Genomic DNA, 19,255 nt, shown 5'->3' on the forward strand with positions numbered 1-19,255 from the left:
AATTATGACAGTATGGTCAATGGTCCGCTGAAAGCTCATCTCTCCGCTGTGGTCCAGGACCTCAAAGAGGAGATGAAGGAGATCAGGGAGGAGATGAGGGAGGAGATGAGGAAAGTCAGTGTGGCACCAGTGCAAGTCACAGGCCCCCAAGTCAGAGCCTGTCATCCCCCAGCTAGAGGGAGAGGGTACACCCCACGAGCTGAGCTGTGTTTTTGCCTGTGTGAGCATGGGGAAGACATGAGAAGGTGGGATGGGAAACCCACCTCTGTCCTGGCAGCGCGGGTGCGTGAACTCAAGGAGGGAGGCACTAACCGAGGGGGTTCCACTAAAGTAAAAGTAGCCCCAGCCTCCCGTGACCAAATTGCCAGGTATTACAAAAGGGAGGATGATATGTCGGATCCCCTTGAAGGTACCTTAAGCATGTACACCCAGGGAAAGAATGATAACCAGGGCTAGAGGGGCCCTGCCTTTAGCCAGGAAGAGGCACGGGAGAACCAGGTTTTCTGGATGGTGTGGATTCGATGGCCTGGCACATCAGAGCCACAAAAACATGATGCATTCGTTGATACTGGGGCACAGTGTACTTTAATGCCATCAGGACATGTGGGGGCAGAACCTGTATCCATTGCTGGGGTGATCACAGCAGTTGACTCTTTTAGAAGCTGAAGTGAGCCTGCCTGGGAAGGAGTGTCAAAAGCATCTGATTGTGACCAGCCCAGAGGCCTCGTGTATTCTGGGCATAAACTTCCTCCGAAACGGCTATTACAAAGAGGCGAAAGGACTCAGGTGGGCATTTGGGATTGCTGCTGTGGAGGGAGAGGGCATTAGGCAATTGAACACCCTGCCTGGACTATCAGAGAATCCTTCTGCAGTTGGGCTCCTGAAAGTGGAAGAGCAACGAGTGCCAATTGCCACCTCGACAGTGCACCACCAACAGTATCGGACCAATCAAGATGCTGTGATCCCCATCCACAAGATGATCCGTGAGCTGGAGAGCCAAGGGGTGGTCAGCAAGACCCACTCACCCTTCAACAGCCCCATCTGGCCTGTGTGCAAATCGGAAGGAGAATGGAGATTGACTGTGGACTATCGTGCCTTGAATGAAGTGACTCCACCACTGAGCGCTGCTGTGCCGGACATGTTGGAGCTCCAGTACGAGCTGGAGTCCAAAGCAGCGAAGTGGTATGCCACTATTGACATTGCCAATGCATTTTTCTCCATTCCTCTGGCAGCAGAGTGCAGGCCTTAGTTTGCCTTAACCTGGAGGGGTGTGCAGTATACCTGGAATCGACTGCCCCAGGGTGGAAGTACAGTCCCACCATCTGCCATGGGATCCAGGTTGCACTGGAAAAGGGTGAGGCCCCAGAACACCTGCAGTACATTGATGACATCATTGTGTGGGGGAACACCGCAATAGAAGTGTTTGAGAAAGGAGAGAATATTATCGGGATTCTCCTGGAAGCCGGCTTTGCCATCAAGAAGAGCAAAGTCAAGGGACCTGCCCGAGACATCCAGTTCCTGGGAGTGAAATGGCAAGATGGACGACGTCAGATTCCCACTGAGGTCATCAATAAGATCACAGCAATGTCTCCACCGACCAGCAAGAAGGAAACATAAGCTTTCCTAGGTGCCATAGGTTTCTAGAGAATGCACATTCCCGAGTACAGCCAGATTGTGAGCCCTCTCTACCTGGTTACCGGAATGAAGAACGATTTCCACTGGGGCCCTGAACAGCAGCAAGCCTTCGCCCAGATCAAGCAGGAAATCGCTCACGCCGTAGCCCTTGGCCCAGTCAGGACAGGACCAGAGGTGAAGAACATGCTCTACTCTGCAGCCGGGAAGAATGGTCTGTCCTGGAGCCTCTGGCAGAAGGTGCCTGGTGAGACTCGGGGCCGACCACTGGGATTCTGGAGCCAAAGCTACAGAGGGTCTGAAGCCAACTACACTCCCACAGAGAAAGAAATCTTGGCAGCCTATGAAGGAGTCCAAGCTGCCTCAGAAGTAATCGGCACAGAGGCACAACTCCTCCTGGCACCCTGAGTACCGGTGCTGGGGAGGATGTTCAAAGGAAAGGTTCCTTCCACGCATCATGCCACCAACGCTACTTGGAGCAAATGGATCGCCCTCATCACGCAGTGCGCCCGAATTGGAAACCCAAGTCGCCCTGGGATCTTGGAAATAATTACGAACTGGCCAGAAGGTGAGACTTTTGGGTTATCTTCTGAAGAAGAGGAGGAGCAAGTGACGCGTGCCGAAGAAGCCCCACCATATAACGAGCTATCAGAGAGTGAAAGACAATATGCCCTCTTCACTGATGGTTCCTGCCGAATTGTAGGCGCTAGCCAGAAATGGAAAGCCGCTGAATGGAGCCCCACACGACAAGTTGCACAGGCTACTGAAAGAGAAGGTGGATAGAGCCAATTTGCTGAACTCAAAGCTGTTTAATTAGCTCTGGACATAGCTGAAAGAGAGAAGTGGCCAAAGCTCTACCTCTACACTGATTCATGGATGGTAGCCAATGCCCTGTGGGGTTGGCTGGAAAGGTGGAATAAGGCAAACTGGCAGCGCAGAGGAAAACCTATCTGGGCTGCTGAGGAGTGGAAAGGCATTGCCACTCGGGTAGAGAAGCTATCCGTGAAGGTCTGTCATGTAGATGCTCACGTCCGCAAGAGCCGGGCTAATGAAGAACATCGTAATAAAAAACAGGTAGATCAGGCTGCAAAAATAGAGTTGTCCCAGATAGACTTGGATTGGCAACATAAAGGAGAGTTGTTCCTAGCTCGATGGGCCCATGATGCCTCAGGCCATCAGGGCAGAGATGCCACCTATAAGAGGGCACGAGACCGAGTGGTGGATCTAACCATGGACAGTTGTCATAGGTTAGCAGGTGATACATGACTGTGACACATGCGCTGTGATCAAGCAGGCCAAGCGGGTGAAGCCCCTGTGGTATGGTGGGCGATGGTCAAAATACAAGTATGGGGAGGCCTGGCAGATTGATTACATCACACTGCCTCAAACCCGCCAAGGCAAGCGCTATGTGCTCACAATGGCAGAAGCCACCACAGGATGGCTGGAGACCTACCCTGTGCCTCACGCTACTGCCTGGAACACCATCCTGGGCCTTGAAAAGCAAGTCCTTTGGAGGCATGGCACCCCTGAGAGAATTGAGTTTGACAATGGGACTCATTTCAAGAACAGCCTTATAAACACCTGGGCTAGAGAACATGGCATTGAGTGGGTGTACCACATCCCTTACCATGCACCAGCAGCTGGGAAGGTTGAGCGGTGTAATGGACTGCTTAAAACCACCTTGAAGGCACTGGGTGTGGGGGACTTTCAAAAACTGGGAGGTGCATTAATCAAGAGCCACCTGGTTAGTTAACACCCGAGGCTCCACCAGCCGAGCAGGCCCTGCCCAATCTGAACCCCTACAAACAACAGACGGGGATAAGGTTCCAGTGGTGCACATGAGAGGTATGCTTGGAAAAACTGTTTGGGTTAATTCTGCCTTGAGCAAAGACAAACCCATCTGTGGGGTTGTTTTTGCTCAGGGACCAGTTTGCACCTGGTGGGTGATGCAAAGGGATGGAGAGACCTGTTGCATACCTCAAGGAGACCTTGTTTTAGGGTGAACTACCCATGGCTCTGTACTTGTATCAGTATCAGAATGTATATATGTATATAATTTGGGTGATGCATGTATTTATATAGTTAAAAGGGTTAAGCTTCATGTAACATGTTAGTATGGGAAAAAATTCGGGGTGGATAATGTTGGGGTTTTAAGAGGTCTAGTTTTTTTTCTGTTAAAGGAATTTTTCCCCCATACTGTTACTAAGACAACAAATCGCTGAGGGCTTAAGAGAGACAAAAGACCTGGCTGCTCCTTTTGTTACACCTGGGGGTGTGGTCAGTTTGGTGTCCAGTGTTCGGACAGAGAGGAATCGGCTTGCTTCTTCGGCTGCTTTTCCTTGTGCTGGAAAGCCCCGGGATCCCAAAGCCACCTTCCCTGCCCCGCTGGACGCCGGACTGTGGCCGCCCTGCCCTGCCGCTGCTTTGAGCCTTCTCTACGTTGTAGCCGTGCTCGCCCTGCCAGCCAAGACCTCCGGGGGGTTCCCCGCTTGGATACATTGCGTCTGCCACCCGGGATTTGTGCTCGTTCCTGCCCCTCCAGCCTGCTGTTCCTGCCGGCCGTTCCAGCCTGCCATTCCAGCCTGCTGCTCCCAAGGGTCCGGCCGGACACCGGGGCCAGCTGTCCGGGGGTTTGTGAAGCCTTTGTTCCATCTTTCCCCGGGACCCCAGACCACCGGTGCCACGTGCTCCCCGATCTCACTCTGGAGCGCCCCCTGCAGCTGCGGGGAAACCATCACACCTGCCCTGCTCACCGGGAGCCGCCAGCGCCCCTGCCGGCTGCAAGCGGAACTGCACCCGAGGGGAAAGGGCCCGACAGCTGAGAAGGCTGGGACTGGGTTTGTGATTGCTGTTACTGTCATAGTTATTGTTGTTTGTTTGACTGGTTATATAATAGTAAAGAACTGTTATTCCTATTTCCCACATCTTTGCCTAAAAGCCCCCTTGATTTCAAAATTATAATAACTCGGAGGGAAGGGGGTTGCATCTGCCATTCCAAGGGAGGCTTCTGCCTTCCTTAGCAGACACCTGTCTTTCAAACCAAGACAACCTCAAAGTCCCTGCAGGAGACTTGGTATTAATCAATGCGCATACTGAAAGAAAAATGGGCACTGGAAAAAGGATTGTCTGCAGTTGAAACATAAAAGCCCCCATCTCATGACCATCATCTAGAATACTGAGAGGGACTGGAGGATTCTTACCCACCAGAACCCCTGGTTACAGCTAAGCTGGGGAATGGGGAAGCAAATGAGGAGGTAGAATTTTTAATAGATAAAGGAGCTAGCTACTCTGTGCTAAATACAGTAAAAGAAAACTTGAGTAATGATTCTATAACAATCCTTGGTGCAACAGGGAATCGTGAAACTGGGCCATTTTTCAAACCCATTGATTTCAAAATAGAAAAGCAATGGATGACTCACCAGTTTTTGTATCTACCCAATTCGCCAAAGCCCCTCCTTGGGAGAGATTTATTGAAAAAATTAAATGCTGAAATCAAACTTTAAAATGGCAAAATACAGGTTATTATTCAAGAACCCAATTATGTGGAAGCCTCTATTTTTGCACTACGGTCTTCAAAATCGGATGCGATCCATCTGCCAGTATCACTTGAGGATGCAGTGATTCCAATAGTCTGGGCTGGAGAGGTACCCGGGCATGGAGAGGTGCCCAGGCAATCCAAAAGAGTAGATCCTGTAAGAATTAAATTGAAACCTGGAGCAGGACCAGTAAGGTAAAAGCAATACCCTTTGAAAATAGAAAGTTGTAAGGGGTTATTACCCCTTGTGGAAAACATTTATAAAATATGGCCTATTGAAGAAATGTGAATCCATATTTAATACCCCTATTTTGCCATTTAAGAAGGCAAATGGAAAGGAATTACCAGCTGGTACAGGACCTTAGTGCCATAAATAAGATAGTAGAAGATCTACACCCAGTAGTAGCAAATCTTATACCTTGCTAACAGCCTTGAGTGAAAAATTAAAATGGTTTATGGTATTAAATTTGAAAGATGCCTTTTTCTCTATCTCTGAGTACTGAAAGTCAAGAGCTTTTTGCTTTTGAATGGGAAAATCCAAACACAGGGAGAAGAACCCAACTGACTTGGATGGCTCTACCACAGGGGTTTAAAAATAGCCCTACCATATTCAGAAATCAATTGGCAAAAGAACTGGAGGAATGGAAAAATCAGAACCCTCTTGGAGTCTTGTTACAGTATGCAGATGACATTCTGATAGCCATTGAAACTAAACAGCAATGTTGGGATCAGACTGTGGCATTGTTCAATTTTCTGGGACTAAGTGGATAAAGAGTATCCAAAGACAAAGCACAAATAGTCCAGACCACAGTAATCTACTTGGGGTTTGAAATTTTCCAAGGAGGCTGGGACAGGAAGGAAAAGAAGCAATTTGCCAACTCCCATAGCCACAGACCGTAAGAGAGTTGTGTGTATTTCTAGGGATGGTTGGATGGTGTTGCCTGTGGATCAGCAATTATGGGTTGTTAGTAAAGCCACTGTATGAGCTCTTGAAGACAGCTTGTGGCAGGACATCCCCCCCCTACCACAGAAAGCTTATCTACTCTGTCCGTCAGCTGGTGGATAGCTCCGGAAATTCCACACACCCCCCCCCCCCCCCCAATGAATGGGTGAGATAACGCAGGCCGTACAGATGTCCAGCAGTGAGTTATCTCTGGCATCAAGGAGGTGAAACCTCCAGCTGACAATGAACATCCCTCGCTTTGAGAGTGAGATGTAGAGAGAGAATCCAGGAATCCTTGACTGAAAAGACACTACTTCACAACTATAAATGCTACACAAATTTTCACGGAGGCAGAAGTCTCCTACACACTCCCTGGAAATGTGTAGGGCTCCTCCCCGAAGCTTGGAAGCATCTTCATGGTTACTTTTCTGGAAATTGAGAGCAAAGGATCCTATGCGTGCCCCATCAGAAATTGTATGGTAAGATACATCGAATCCTAATCTATACAATTTCTTCGCTACCTGTAACATAGGTACCTCACTCTCGCGCTATATTGTTTATCTACTAGTTCTTTTGTTTATCCTGTGTAGTAAGTAATCTGTTAAAGTCTTATGTCTGTTAAATTTGTGTCTATTAAATACATAATTCATTTTTTAATAGACCTAATGGGCCATTATTAAGAACTTGCGAGCAAGAGCGGTTTTGGGGTGCTGGCTGCCTCAATAAAGCTACTGTCTACTGCCAGAGGCCTGGGCAGAGGCAGGGACTTGTCCAAGCTCTCTCCTCTCCATTCATAACACAGCTCAGAAGGACTTTATAGTCTGGACTGATGATTCACGGGCTGCCTTTCTACAAATCAAGTGAGCCCTTATACAGGCCCCTGCTTTGGGGCTCCCAGACCCCATGCACCCATTTGAACTATTTACCTATGAAAGACAAAACATAGCACTGGGAGTGCTGTCGCAGTTCCTCGGGGACCAGAGAAGGGTGGTGGCTTACTTTTCAAAGCAACTAGATAATGTCAGCCAAGGCTGGCCTAGTTGTTTGAGGGCAGTAGCAGCTACTGTTCTCTTGATCCAGGAAGCTTGAAAACTAACATTGGGACAAAGCATTGTCATTTATGTACCACATATGGTGCAGTCAGTACTTGAGCAAAAAGGGGGCCACTGGCAATCTCCTAGCCAGATGTTAAAATACCAGGTAGTCTTGCTGGAGCAAGATGATGTGACACTCAAAACAACTTCTATTGTTAACCCTGCTATGTTCTTATCTGCCCAACAAGTAGAAGGAACCCCCAAGCATGTTTGCTTACAGACTATAGAAGAAGTGTATTCCAGCAGACCTGGCTTAGGAGACAGACCCTTGGAAAGATCTGATTGGGAATTGTTTACCGATGGGAGCAGCTTTGTCCGGAATGGAAAACTACTATCTGGATATGCAGTGACTACACACCATGAGGTAATCGAATCAGGGACGCTCCCCTCCACTGTTTCAGCCCAGATAGCAGAACTAATTGCACTCACTCGAGCTTTGGAATTGAGTAAAGGAAAATGAGTTAACATTTGGACTGATTCAAAATATGCCTTTGGAGTAGTACATGCACACAGGGCCATCTGGAAAGAAAGAGGCCTTTTGACATCTCAAGGCACGTCAATCAAAAATGGAAAACAAATCTTGGATTTACTCAAAAGTATCCAGAAACCAACAGAAGTTGCCATCATACATTGCAGAGCACACCAAGCAGGTAAGACCAAACCAGAATTGCAGAATCGTTTACCTGATAAGGCTGCCAAAGAGGCTGCAAAAAAATGCACGTTAGAAAAAAAAGTCCTATCCTTAATATCCCTGCCAGAGATACCTCTCCCAGTAGAAAAACCAGAGTATAGTGCTAGGGACTGTCAAGTAATTGAATCCTTAGAAGCAAAATTTGATCTGTGAGGCTGGGCAGTTACCCCAACCGGGGAAATAGTAGTCCCTCAACCAATCTTATGTGAAATAGTGGATCGCAAACAAAAAGCCACTCATTGGAGTACTGAACAACTTTTGAAACATTTGCAAAAATCTGTAATTGGGTCTAAAATAGCTCTGATGGTACAATCAAGAATCCAAAAATATATAACTTTTAAAAGAAACAACCCTAACACAGCTAACAAAGTGGTGCTGTGGTGGCCTGTTAACCCCGTGATTCTGTGATGTTCCCCTTGTTCCCTCCCTAGCCTTGGCCACTCCCTTGGTTTCTCCCTATTTGTTCTGTACCCCAACCCCGCCCAGGGACCGCCCCTGGGCCCCTGACAAAACCACCCCGCACTCAGACCCCATGGTCTCTCCACCTCTGAACATCGCAGGGACAAGATGTGATTAAAGCCATTTCAAATCCTCATGAGAGACCCTTCTCTGCCTTCTTTACCATCCACTGCGTTGTAACGCTGCTAGCTGCCGGAGCCAGATCGCAGAGCTGTCCAAAATGGACTCCGGGATGCGATTAATCGCATGGCCCTAGGAAATCCTCGCTGAGCTTTCAGGCCGCAGCAGCCTGCTAGACAGAGTCCAGCAGTTACAACAGTACTAGGAGCCATAAAATCAGGAAATGTTCCAGGTGAATATTGGCAGATTGATTTTACTGAATTCCCCAGAAAAGAGGGATCTAAATACCTCCTAGTTCTGGTGGATACCTTTTCTGGGTGGCCAAAAGCCTTCCCTTGTCGCACCAACCAGGCTAGGGAAGTGATTAAAATACTGTTGAATCAAATAATACCTAGATTTGGGGTACCTTTGGGAATGTCATCAGACAGAGGTTCCCACTTTATTGCAGAAGTGGTACAACAGGTTAGGAAAGCCTTGGGAATAGCTTGGGATCTTCATACTCCTTATAGGCCCCAAGCTAGTGGCAAAATAGAGCTAATTAATTATATAATCAAATTTCAATTGGGTAAAATATGTCAGGAAGCCTCCTTGACATGGGTCCCAGCCTTACATCTTGCTCTACTCTGAATTAGAATTCAACCACAGGGCACCAGCAAAATAAGCCCCTATGAGCTGCTATATGATCAACCCTACCAAGTACCACACATTCCAGGAAACACACACATAAAAGAAGGGGTCAATTTGAATAATTGCCTCATTTCTCTTAGTAAAATTTTACAGGATTTGCAGCGAGCAGTGGTAATCTCCAGACTGATGGGATTGGACACACCAGCATATGAGTTCCAACCAGGAGATTAGGTCTACTTGTAAGACTGGGGAACTGCTCTGCTCCAGCCAAAGTGGAAGGGACCTTTCCAAGTACCACTGACAACTTTTACTGCATTGAAACTGGATAGAGTAAAATCATGGATACATTATTCCAGAATTAAAAGGGCCAAAGCCCCTCAGGTAACTGAACAGTTGTCTGAGAAAAACAAGATGTTTAAGTATTGTTTTGCTATCAAAGTGGTAGAGTGCCTACAGATGTCCAGGAAATCTGGAAACAAACCCAAATTTTACAACTTACAGCTCAAGACAACACCTCCTGGGGATTTGAAGAAATCTGGACCAAACTTACTTCATGGTTACCCAGCTGGACTTGGTTTATAATTGTCACCATAATAATTGCTCTATGTGTTTTAGCTTGTATCGTGATTCAGTGTTATAGCTGTTGTAATGCTTTACGCTATAAAATGAAATATAGATATTAGACACTAGTTCCCATAAGGAGTTTAGTCTCAGGAAAAGGAGGGACTTGATAAGGACAGTGGAACAGAACAGCATTTTACTGATAAGGACAGTAGAACAGAACAGTTTTGGAAAAATAGATAAAAGGTGTAACTTATGCAAACAAAAGTCATGGAAAATGCAAGCAGGATGCCAGCTCAGCTCTGCAAGGCTGACAAAGCAGAAGTTATGCAAAACAACAATATTGCACTTACTCAAAAGCAGGGCTTGAGGAACAGCCACCTAAAAAAGGACACTGGACTCTGAAGACAGACCTCAAAGAACCATATAAGGACTTCTGATAAGGGGTGTGACTATGTAAAATAAAGTCAAGGAAGTGGGGATAGCTAATGAATATGTAATCAGTGCGTATGATAAAAACTCTGTTTACCCAACGCTCAGCGCGCTCGATTAGAGGAACGATCCTCCGAGTGACCAGCATGCTGCAATAAAGAATGCCTACTTTCTAATACTCAAAACTGTTACAAAGTTTCTATCTGGCCAATTTTGGAATCACTGACATTTCAAATAGTGAAGAATCCAGAAAACAGAATACTACATCATTAAATTATAAGGAAAAAGAATTAACATGTTAAGTCCATATCATTGAGCCTATCAAAACACAGATTAATCTATCAATTAAGATAATAAAGGCTTCCAACAACTCAAATCCTCATCTAGTCTGAAAACTGTCTCATCTCTCAAATTAAAGATAATTTGAAAGTTTGTTCAATGTATAACTGTTGGATCAATATTTCTTATGTTCTACTTTGACATGGAATCAACAGATACACCACCTTATGCTGCTGCCTCCCTTCTAAATTTTTCAAGTTTTTGGAAAACTCTCTCTTAGGAAGGTGAGATTTCAGAAAGAAAACAGAATGAGAGGACAAAGTGGCATGAGATATGTGGTAGGATAGGTATGCCTATCCTACTCCACCTTCTAAAAACAGAAGTGAAATATTAATAAGTGCTACCTTACATTCAAATATCGTTTTACTTCCCAGGTAGTTTGCATATCCAGACATGGGACTGGAAGTTCACAACCTATATAAGCAATACTACATTTCTGCCTATACTCCAAAAGCAAGCACAGGTAGCATTTTCCTCAATCTTCCCAGTAAAGGGGAGAGGCTTTAGAAGAAACAGGTGAACTCAAGACATCAATATCTGACTCCAGGACTGGTGCCTCTACCAGAACATTGCTTTTTATACCCATGGAAAAGTCTGAGACACAAGGTATGCTGGGACCTGACATGATCCATCTGTCCTGACAGGGGAAATGCTCCCTTGTTCATAAACTCACAGGACTGATTGGGAGGGCTTTAAACTAGAATCAGTGTAGGAAGGGGATACCAACAGGAGAGCTGAAGGTAAGACAAGGGTTGTCACAGCATCACCTGAGGGTGGCAATACTAATGGGAACATTTATGCTGTTCCAGGGAGCACTGAGGGCTTAGGAGCACATCTAAAATGCTTGTGCACCAACACATGCAGTATGAGAAACAAATAGGATGAACTGGAAGTGTTGGTCGGTTCCCAGAGTGATATCATCATAGGTATTCGTGAGACTTGGTGGAATGATTCCCACAGTTGGAGTGCTGGGACGATGGGCTACAAGCTGTTCAGGAGGGATAGGCAGGGCAGGCAAGGTGGAGGAGTTGCATTGTATGTAAGGGAGAGATGTGACTGTACAGTCCTTACAGTTAACAATAATGTGGCTGAGAGACTCTGGGTGATGATTTGGGGGATGGAAAACAAAGCAGCTGTCAGAGTAGGTGTCTACTATTGATCTCCCAGCCAGGATGATAGCACTGATGAGTTATTCTATAGGCAATTGAGAGAAATCTCTGGATCAGTAGCCCTTGTCCTTATGGGAGTTTTCTACTTCCCTGACATCAACTGGGAATATCATTGCTGTGACAATTAACTCTAGGAAATTCCTAAAGTTTGTAGATAACTTCTTGTCACAGGTACTCAGTGAGCCAACTAGGAAAGATGCTGTCCTAGACTTATTGTTTGCAAATAGAGAAGGACTCATGGGAGATATGATGGTAGGTGGCTGTCATGGCCACAAGTGATCTTGAAATGGTTGAGTTTAAACTTTTCAGTGTAATGAGAAAAAAGGACAGCAGAGTTGCTACCCTGGATTTCAAGAGAGAAAACTTTATTCAGGGAGCTACTTAGCAGTGCCCCCTGGGAATCTGCTTTTGAGGGCTTAGGGATCCATGAGTACTGGTCAGTCTTTAAGAACCACCTTCTAGAAGCACAAGAGCAGGGAACTCCAGTGTGTCACAAGTCAAGCAAGTGGGGCAGAAGACCAGCTTGGCTGAACAGGGAACTCCTTGTCAAACTCAGAGGGAAAAAATTGTATGATCTCTGGAATTGAGGTCAAGCTTTACCAAAAGATTACAGAGCCCTTGTTTGCATATGAAGGGAGAAGACATAGAAGGCCAAAGCTCAACTAGTGTGTAAACTCTGTCTGGAGAGCAGCCCTGCAGAAAGGGATATGGGGGTGCTGGTTGACAGCAGGCTCAATTGGAGCCCTGGCAGCCAAGAGGGCAAACCACATCCTGGGGTGCATCAAACACAGCATAACCAGCCAGGTAAAAGAGGTGACTATCCCTCTGTATTTACCATTGGAGCATCCTCACCTTGAGCATTGCATGCAGTTCTGGGCCCCACAATTTAAGAAGGATGTGAAGGTCCTTGAATGCATCTAGAGAAGGGCAACCAAGCTGGTGAAAGGGCTGGAATGAATGTCCTATAAGGGGTGGCTGAAGACTCTGGGTTTGTTTGGAGGCAAGGAGGCTGAGGGGTGACCTCATTGCTCTCTACAGCTTCCTGAGGAGGAGAAGTGGAGAGGGAGGTGCTGATCTCTTCTCCCTGGGATCCAGTGAGAGGACATGTGGGAATGGTTCAAAGTTGTGCCAGGGAAGGTTCCGACTTGACACTAGGAAGCATTTCTTTACCCAGAGTGTGGTCAAACAGTGGAACAGACTTTTCCCAGAGAGGTGGTTGATGTTCCATGCCTGTCTGTGGACAATGCCCTTAGTAATATGCTTTAACTTTTGGTCAGTCCAGGACTAGATAATCGTTGTAGGTCCCTTCCAATTGGAACAAACAAAGAAAAAAATCCAACAAACCCCACTCACCCAAAAAAACCCAAACCCCAAAACCCACCCCAAAACAAAAAACAAAACTAAAAAATCCCACACCCTTGCATAACAAAACCACATCATAAACAAAAACAAACAAAAGAAACCCATCTGTAAAACATGGAAGCTATTCACAGAATAGTTGAGGTTGCAAGGAACCTCCAAGATCACCTAGTTCAAGTCCCCATCTCAAAGAAGGTATAACAGATTGCTTAGAACCTTGTTCAGCCATATTTTGAGTATCTTTAAGGATGGAGACTCTACAAGCTCTTTGGGCAGTCTCTTACAGTATTTGATCACCATCACACTGGCCACCACTACAAAGAGTTTCTCTCTCTCTTCTTTGCTCCCTCCCTATCAGATATTTATACAGAGTGATAAGATTCCCCACCACCACCTTCTCTTCTCAAAGCTGAACAGTCCCAGCTCTCTCCACTTGTCCTCAAATGACAGATACTCTAATCCATCATCTTCATGGCCCTTTTCTAGAAGCCTACAACACCTGGACTCAGTATTCTCAAGCAGTCTCCCATTCAGTACTAACTGGGCCCAAAGCTGCTTAGCTTCCAAAATGAAATGAAACAGAGTATGTTCAGGATGGTGTGGCCACAGGCTAGTAAGCATATATTTTCTGTTTGAGATTTCATGATATGCAGTTAGTAAAATCACATCCCCTCCTGTCCCACCATCATGCCCCTTGTCCCCCCCAACTGACTTTGCCAATTTTTACATGAAAAAGTAGATATTCATAGAATCATTCAGGTTGGAAAAGACTTCTAAGATAATCAAGTCCAACCACTAACCCAGCACTGCCAAGTCCACCACTAAACCATGTCCTTAAGTACCACATCTACACAGCTTTTAAATCCCTCCAGGGATGGTGACTCCACCATTGCCCTGGACAGCTTTTTCCAATGCTTGACAACCCTTTTGGTGAAGAAAATTTTCCTAATATCCAATCCAAACCTCCCCTGGCACAACTTGAGGCAATTTCCTCTTTCCCTATTGCTTGTTACTTGGGAGAAGAGACCAACACCCACCTTGCTAAAATCTCCTTTCAAGGAGTTGTAGAGAGCAATAAGGTCTCCCCGATCCTCCTTTTCTTCGGGCTAAACCTCCATTCCCTCAGCCACTCCTCATAAGACTTGTGCTCCAGACCCCTCTACAGCTTCATTGCCCTTCTCTGGACATGCTCCAGCACCTCAATGTATGTCTTGTAGTGAGGGGCCCAGAACTGAACACAGTATCCAAGGTGTGGCCTCATTGGTGATGAGTACCCCAGTAGTCACCTATCTTGTCCATGGAATAAACATAAAGATCACAAAAGTTACATGCTTTACTGAAGTCCATGGAAAAATACTATTTCAATATCTAGGCAAAATAATTCTCTCAATATGTATTTCACATTTCCTATATATTAGGACCTTCAAATAGACAACTAAAAGACTACAGATTGTCTGTTTTGTACAGATGATATAAGAAATAATGAAAGCAAATCTCCATATAAGTGTAAATATTATCTGTTAGTTATACTCATCAATAGAAGTTTTGAGCAATTTATATGCAGAATAGTGGGTAAACATGCAAATGGAGAAGGTTAGCAGAAAAAGTAGTCTTCCTATGCCTCACAGAACACTAGATGCCCAAGATGTACCCAGGAATTTTTTGCCATGATCATCCAAAATAACATTGGCTGGCTTTTGGAATATAGTCTGATACATAGCATTGCTTATATTGGTTTCAGACCTTCCAGTCCCATGTCTGGATATTTACATTACCTGGAAAATAAAACAGCAGTCAACTTTTGAGTTGGTTTCTTAACTATTCTTGTCCTGGGTTGCATCCTCATGAGCTGTTGAAACCAGGTGGGGCAGTGTTTCATTGCCTCCTCCCTCTGGACTATCTTCTGTTAATGAGCCCATCAATGCCTTGCCTCATGACTCATCATCCCATTGTGAGATGCTCCACCCAGAAGGAGGAACCAAGCATTCCATCCTAGATATAATCTGAGATTCTGAACACCACAGACATCCCTTTCCAATGGATTTCCAGAGGACAGGAGCTACATAGCCACCACTGGACCTTCTGAGGAAGAGCAGACCCTTTTCTACAGGATCACCACTTCAGGAGAACTGCACCCACCATTTTATCAGACTGCTACCGCCACCCTGACTAACAGGGTGTCAGGTTGTAGCCTGACTCTGTCAGTTTAAACCAGTGTTTTCTGCCTTTTTTTCTTTTATTCTTAATTCCCCTATTAAATTGTTATTCTGACTTGGTGCCTCCCACTGGTTTGTTTTCAAACTAGTACAATTCTTCAGGCTGTTACTTTTGTATGGAAAACTTTCTTCTATAATTTATGTGACTATAATTGTAATCAATACTCTGCAAAGAGAAGATGGGCTTTATTTTATCCATTTCTTAATCCCACTTAAAATCACTAAAGCAGCAAGAGAAGAATATTCAAGAGAAACAACACTACTACCAAGGATGATTTTTTAAAGTTCCAGTCTAATACTAGTATCAGATTTAAAGCAGATACCTTCAGAGCATTTAAAGAAATAGCTTATTAAAAAGATCAATGAAAATTGTTTAACACATGCATTTAAAGAAGCAGCACATCTTCAACCTCTAGTTTTTCACCTTGAAGATGAACTCTACATTTTTAGATAAAGAATAAACAGATGTTCTCTCTGCCCCAAGAAATGCTCATAAGTAATTTCATTATCTTGCATAAACTCATACTTCCTATATTTCTGTCCTGAATTTAATGTCATTTGATGCTTTTCATCCACTTCTGTTTCATACAACAATCCACCTTCGTCTTCACATATTTAAAGACTTCCTTCTTCCAGGGTCCATAACAAATAAACCAGTACAAGAATTAAGAAGCCCACAGAAAGCTATTCCTTTTTTTTCTGCTTCTCGTTTATTGCCCTCTGTTGCTGCCTGTTCTGAGCTTCCCCTCCCCAAGACACTTGCCTCTGCCATGTGCTCTGAACTCCTTTGTTCCATGCGCAGGCAAAACAAAATGCAACTCAAACTCTTTAGCAGTGTCTGATTGGTCGGTCACCCCGGGTCCGCCCCCAGTCCTCCCCTTTGCCTTTCTCTGAATAAAAGAGAAGATCAAGGGAGGCCTCGCCTCTCTGCTTTGCAACTCTTTCTGCGAACATCTCTTGTCATCTGTTTCTTTTTGAAAGCTTCTAACTACAGGAAATTAGGCGAGTCAAGAGCTATATTTCTCCCTCTTTGCTTCTGCTGGTGGTATTTGCTTTGCAGCTGATACAGTTACTGATTTTAGAGCTACTAAAATGCTAGATTGCCCGTGCTACCTCTCTAGGTTGCTCGAGGCTTTCTAAGGCATTGAACTACAAGCACTAGCCGGTAAAAGCTGAAAAGATACTTCCCTCAGCCCTCTGCAGTAGATCTTATGGAAAATAATTTGGGCCAGTTACCACCTCCATTTTGCATCATTATCATGCATGTTTGAACTTCCAAGAAGTCTATCAACTTTCAGTAAATATGAATTGGACAGAATTTGAGCCTAAGAGTATATTAGTAATTCTCCAAAACATTCAACTAAAACTAGAAGTCTTTCAAAGCCAAGTAGTTCTCTTTCACTGAGGAAGATCTTTGCAACCTAGGTACCAAAATATTCAAAAAGCCCTCTAAAAGCATATTATCATAACTTAGCGGTGCTTAATCTTTTCATCTTCTTTTCCATCCAATGTCAAGGAAAGAATCTTCTCTAGTGAATCCAGCAGAGGGAAGTAATAACTTATTGCAGTAAGTTTCTGGAGCTATACCATCTAATACTGCAAAGCCATTTGAGACTAATAAGACTTCCACTAATTTGCTAATTAGTTTGAGATCACCTAGGGTGTTTGAAGTATATCATTCTCCTAATATGCCATGTAACAAGAGAATGGGCAAAAGAGGATTTACCTTCAAAGGCTGACACTGAAGCTAGTTTGATTTTCAATGAGGATGTCTGGAGGCCAGACTGATAAATATAGAAGGTACTCAAACAGTCTGTGTGTGGGATATATATAGGTTAATAAGGTTCCAATTGCTTAGTCTCAAACCACTGTCCATTTGAAACCATATGAAGAAGTCCAGTGAACTTCTTAGTTAGGAGACCTCAACATTTTCTCAGACACACCAGCTGCTGGATCTCTACCCACTCAGAAGCCAAGCTGGAATTGAGAGAAATTCTCTATTGGGATGAAGAATGCCCTGGTTCTAGGTGAACAAGCCCAGAAAATTTCTGATCATGTGACAGGCAATGGCCTCAATTAAGAGAGAAAGGTGAGTTTTCACTATCTGCACTTCTGACCAAAATATTCAGATATTTTAAGGTGATTGATTTAATGGCTTTTCAACAATGAAGGTAATTTTCCCCTTTGTTGTCAATACCCATTTCTATTGTTTATACCTGTCTTGGGGTGACTTTATGATGTGTATCCCATATCGCTGCCCTATGCCCAGAAATTAACTTTGTGCCTTTCTATGCCTCTAAACTGAGCCTGAGAGGGGGAAGGAAAAACTGAGCAAAACTTTTTCAAAGCAGTTTGCAGCTTGTTCAAGGTCACACAGAGATAGCAACTTCTTTTTCCAGCTGCAGCAGGGGAGGGAGGAAGCACCTGGCTTGCTGCTCCCGGGTCAGTTTTTGGCCAGTGGTTCAGCTTCTTTTTCTCCGGAGAGAGACTGAGAGTTGAATTTTTTTCCTTCCCTGGAATTTCAGATTTTCTCCCTTTTCTACTGGACTGCTTCAATATCAGAACACATTGGGAGGACTTTCCATCGAGCACAGAAGGCCTGGCCCTGGGCCAAGCCCCAGCTCCGAGGAAACCAAAAGGAGGACTCTAACACTTTCCCCGTTTTTTTCTCCACAGCGAGAGATTTTATTATTTAGCATTATTTTCCTTTTCTCATGTGTTTGTTAAATAAATAGTTTTTAGCTCTTTCACTTTCCTTTGAGGAAAATTTATTTTCCCTGAACCTGGTGGGGGAGGGGTGGTGACCTGCCTTCTCTCAGAGGATATATTTCTAAATTTGGCCAAACCGGCAGTATACCTTAAAATCCCTACTGAATGTCGCCAATAAAACTAACATTTTAATTTTCCCCTTTCATACACAGAACTCCCTATTATAAATAGTAGTTTCCAAGACAACACAACATTCTCCTAATTACGTCATAATCCAATTTATAGGGTAAAGAAAATAATTTACAGGAGAAAAATACTTCAAAAGAAAAAAGTTATACCTAAGCTTTTGAAGGCTTTCAGAATGTACTTATTTACAACTAACTACTAAGCAAGTTAGTTAAAACTCATAGTATATCCTTAAGAAACACTGAAACTTTATGATCATATTAGTAAGTTATCAGCAATATGTTATACAAGTTCTTTACAGAAGTGTAAAATACACACAACTATTAAAACTTACCTATTATAATATCTGCCTCCCATCATAAACTGATTGCTTGATGTTGGACATATTTTAAAACGCTGAATATTTTCACTGGTCCGAAAATAAAGTGAGTAATCACCAGGTGTATTATCTGAAGGCCTCACAAGAAAACTGCACACCTGACCAACTGAAAAGATATAATAATACAGCATTATTAACTGTTACTTAGTGTCACTTATGAGCCCTTATCAAAGCTCTTTCTGTACAAATTAGCAAGAATTGCATATTTAAAGGAGAAAGTCTGATCTAAGTTCCAACAGTGATCCCCATTCTTCCCCCAAATAGGATGAAATAGTACTAAACTGCCAAAGTTAATGTCAAATTATTTGGCTGTAGGTGACAACTTATCCCAAACTTTTGTCACCTCTTTACAAGAGCATATGGTGTGCATATGAGTTTTGACAATATTTTCAAAAAACCTAAAGAATTTTGTTCTCATATTGAAGGTATGTTATTTGACAGTATGAGTCTGAAATCTTGATGTTTTCATTTTAAAAATTATTTCCTCTATGAGGAGACTAAAGTTTAATACATTCTCCCATAAGTATATAACAGCACCAAGCCTTCCAGAGTTCAAGAAGTGTTTGGACAACACTCTCAGGCACACGGTGATTCTTGGGGGATGGTTCTGTGCAGGGCCAGGAGTTGGACTCAATGATCCTTGTGGGTCCCTGCCAACCCAGAATATTCTGTGATTCTGTGAACAGCATTTTCTCCTCAGCATTTTAATGAAGCCCAAGATATATTTATGTATATTACAATTTTTTTTAATTATCTGTTTCAATCAGAATTCTGAAACTAACTTTACTTGAGAACATAAAAAAA

The 19,255-nt window shown here is 44.1% G+C and overlaps 1 protein-coding gene across 4 annotated transcripts in view; it reads right to left on the bottom strand.

The window, feature by feature from the left end:
* Positions 1-19,255, bottom strand: part of LOC138102685 (ras GTPase-activating protein 1-like) — a 150,716-nt gene that overhangs the window by 92,926 nt on the left and 38,535 nt on the right. For all 4 annotated transcript variants that reach the window (XR_011147476.1, XM_069000401.1, XM_069000403.1 and 1 more), the window contains exon 8: positions 18,407-18,557. Coding sequence is in view for 3 of the 4 variants with exons in the window: in XM_069000401.1 (XP_068856502.1) it covers positions 18,407-18,557 (151 nt within the window). In the remaining variant the exon portion in view is untranslated. The remainder of the gene's footprint in view (positions 1-18,406; positions 18,558-19,255) is intronic.

Source organism: Aphelocoma coerulescens (assembly GCF_041296385.1).
Source record: "Aphelocoma coerulescens isolate FSJ_1873_10779 chromosome W unlocalized genomic scaffold, UR_Acoe_1.0 ChrW_unloc_scaf_1, whole genome shotgun sequence".
NCBI lineage: Eukaryota > Metazoa > Chordata > Aves > Passeriformes > Corvidae > Aphelocoma > Aphelocoma coerulescens.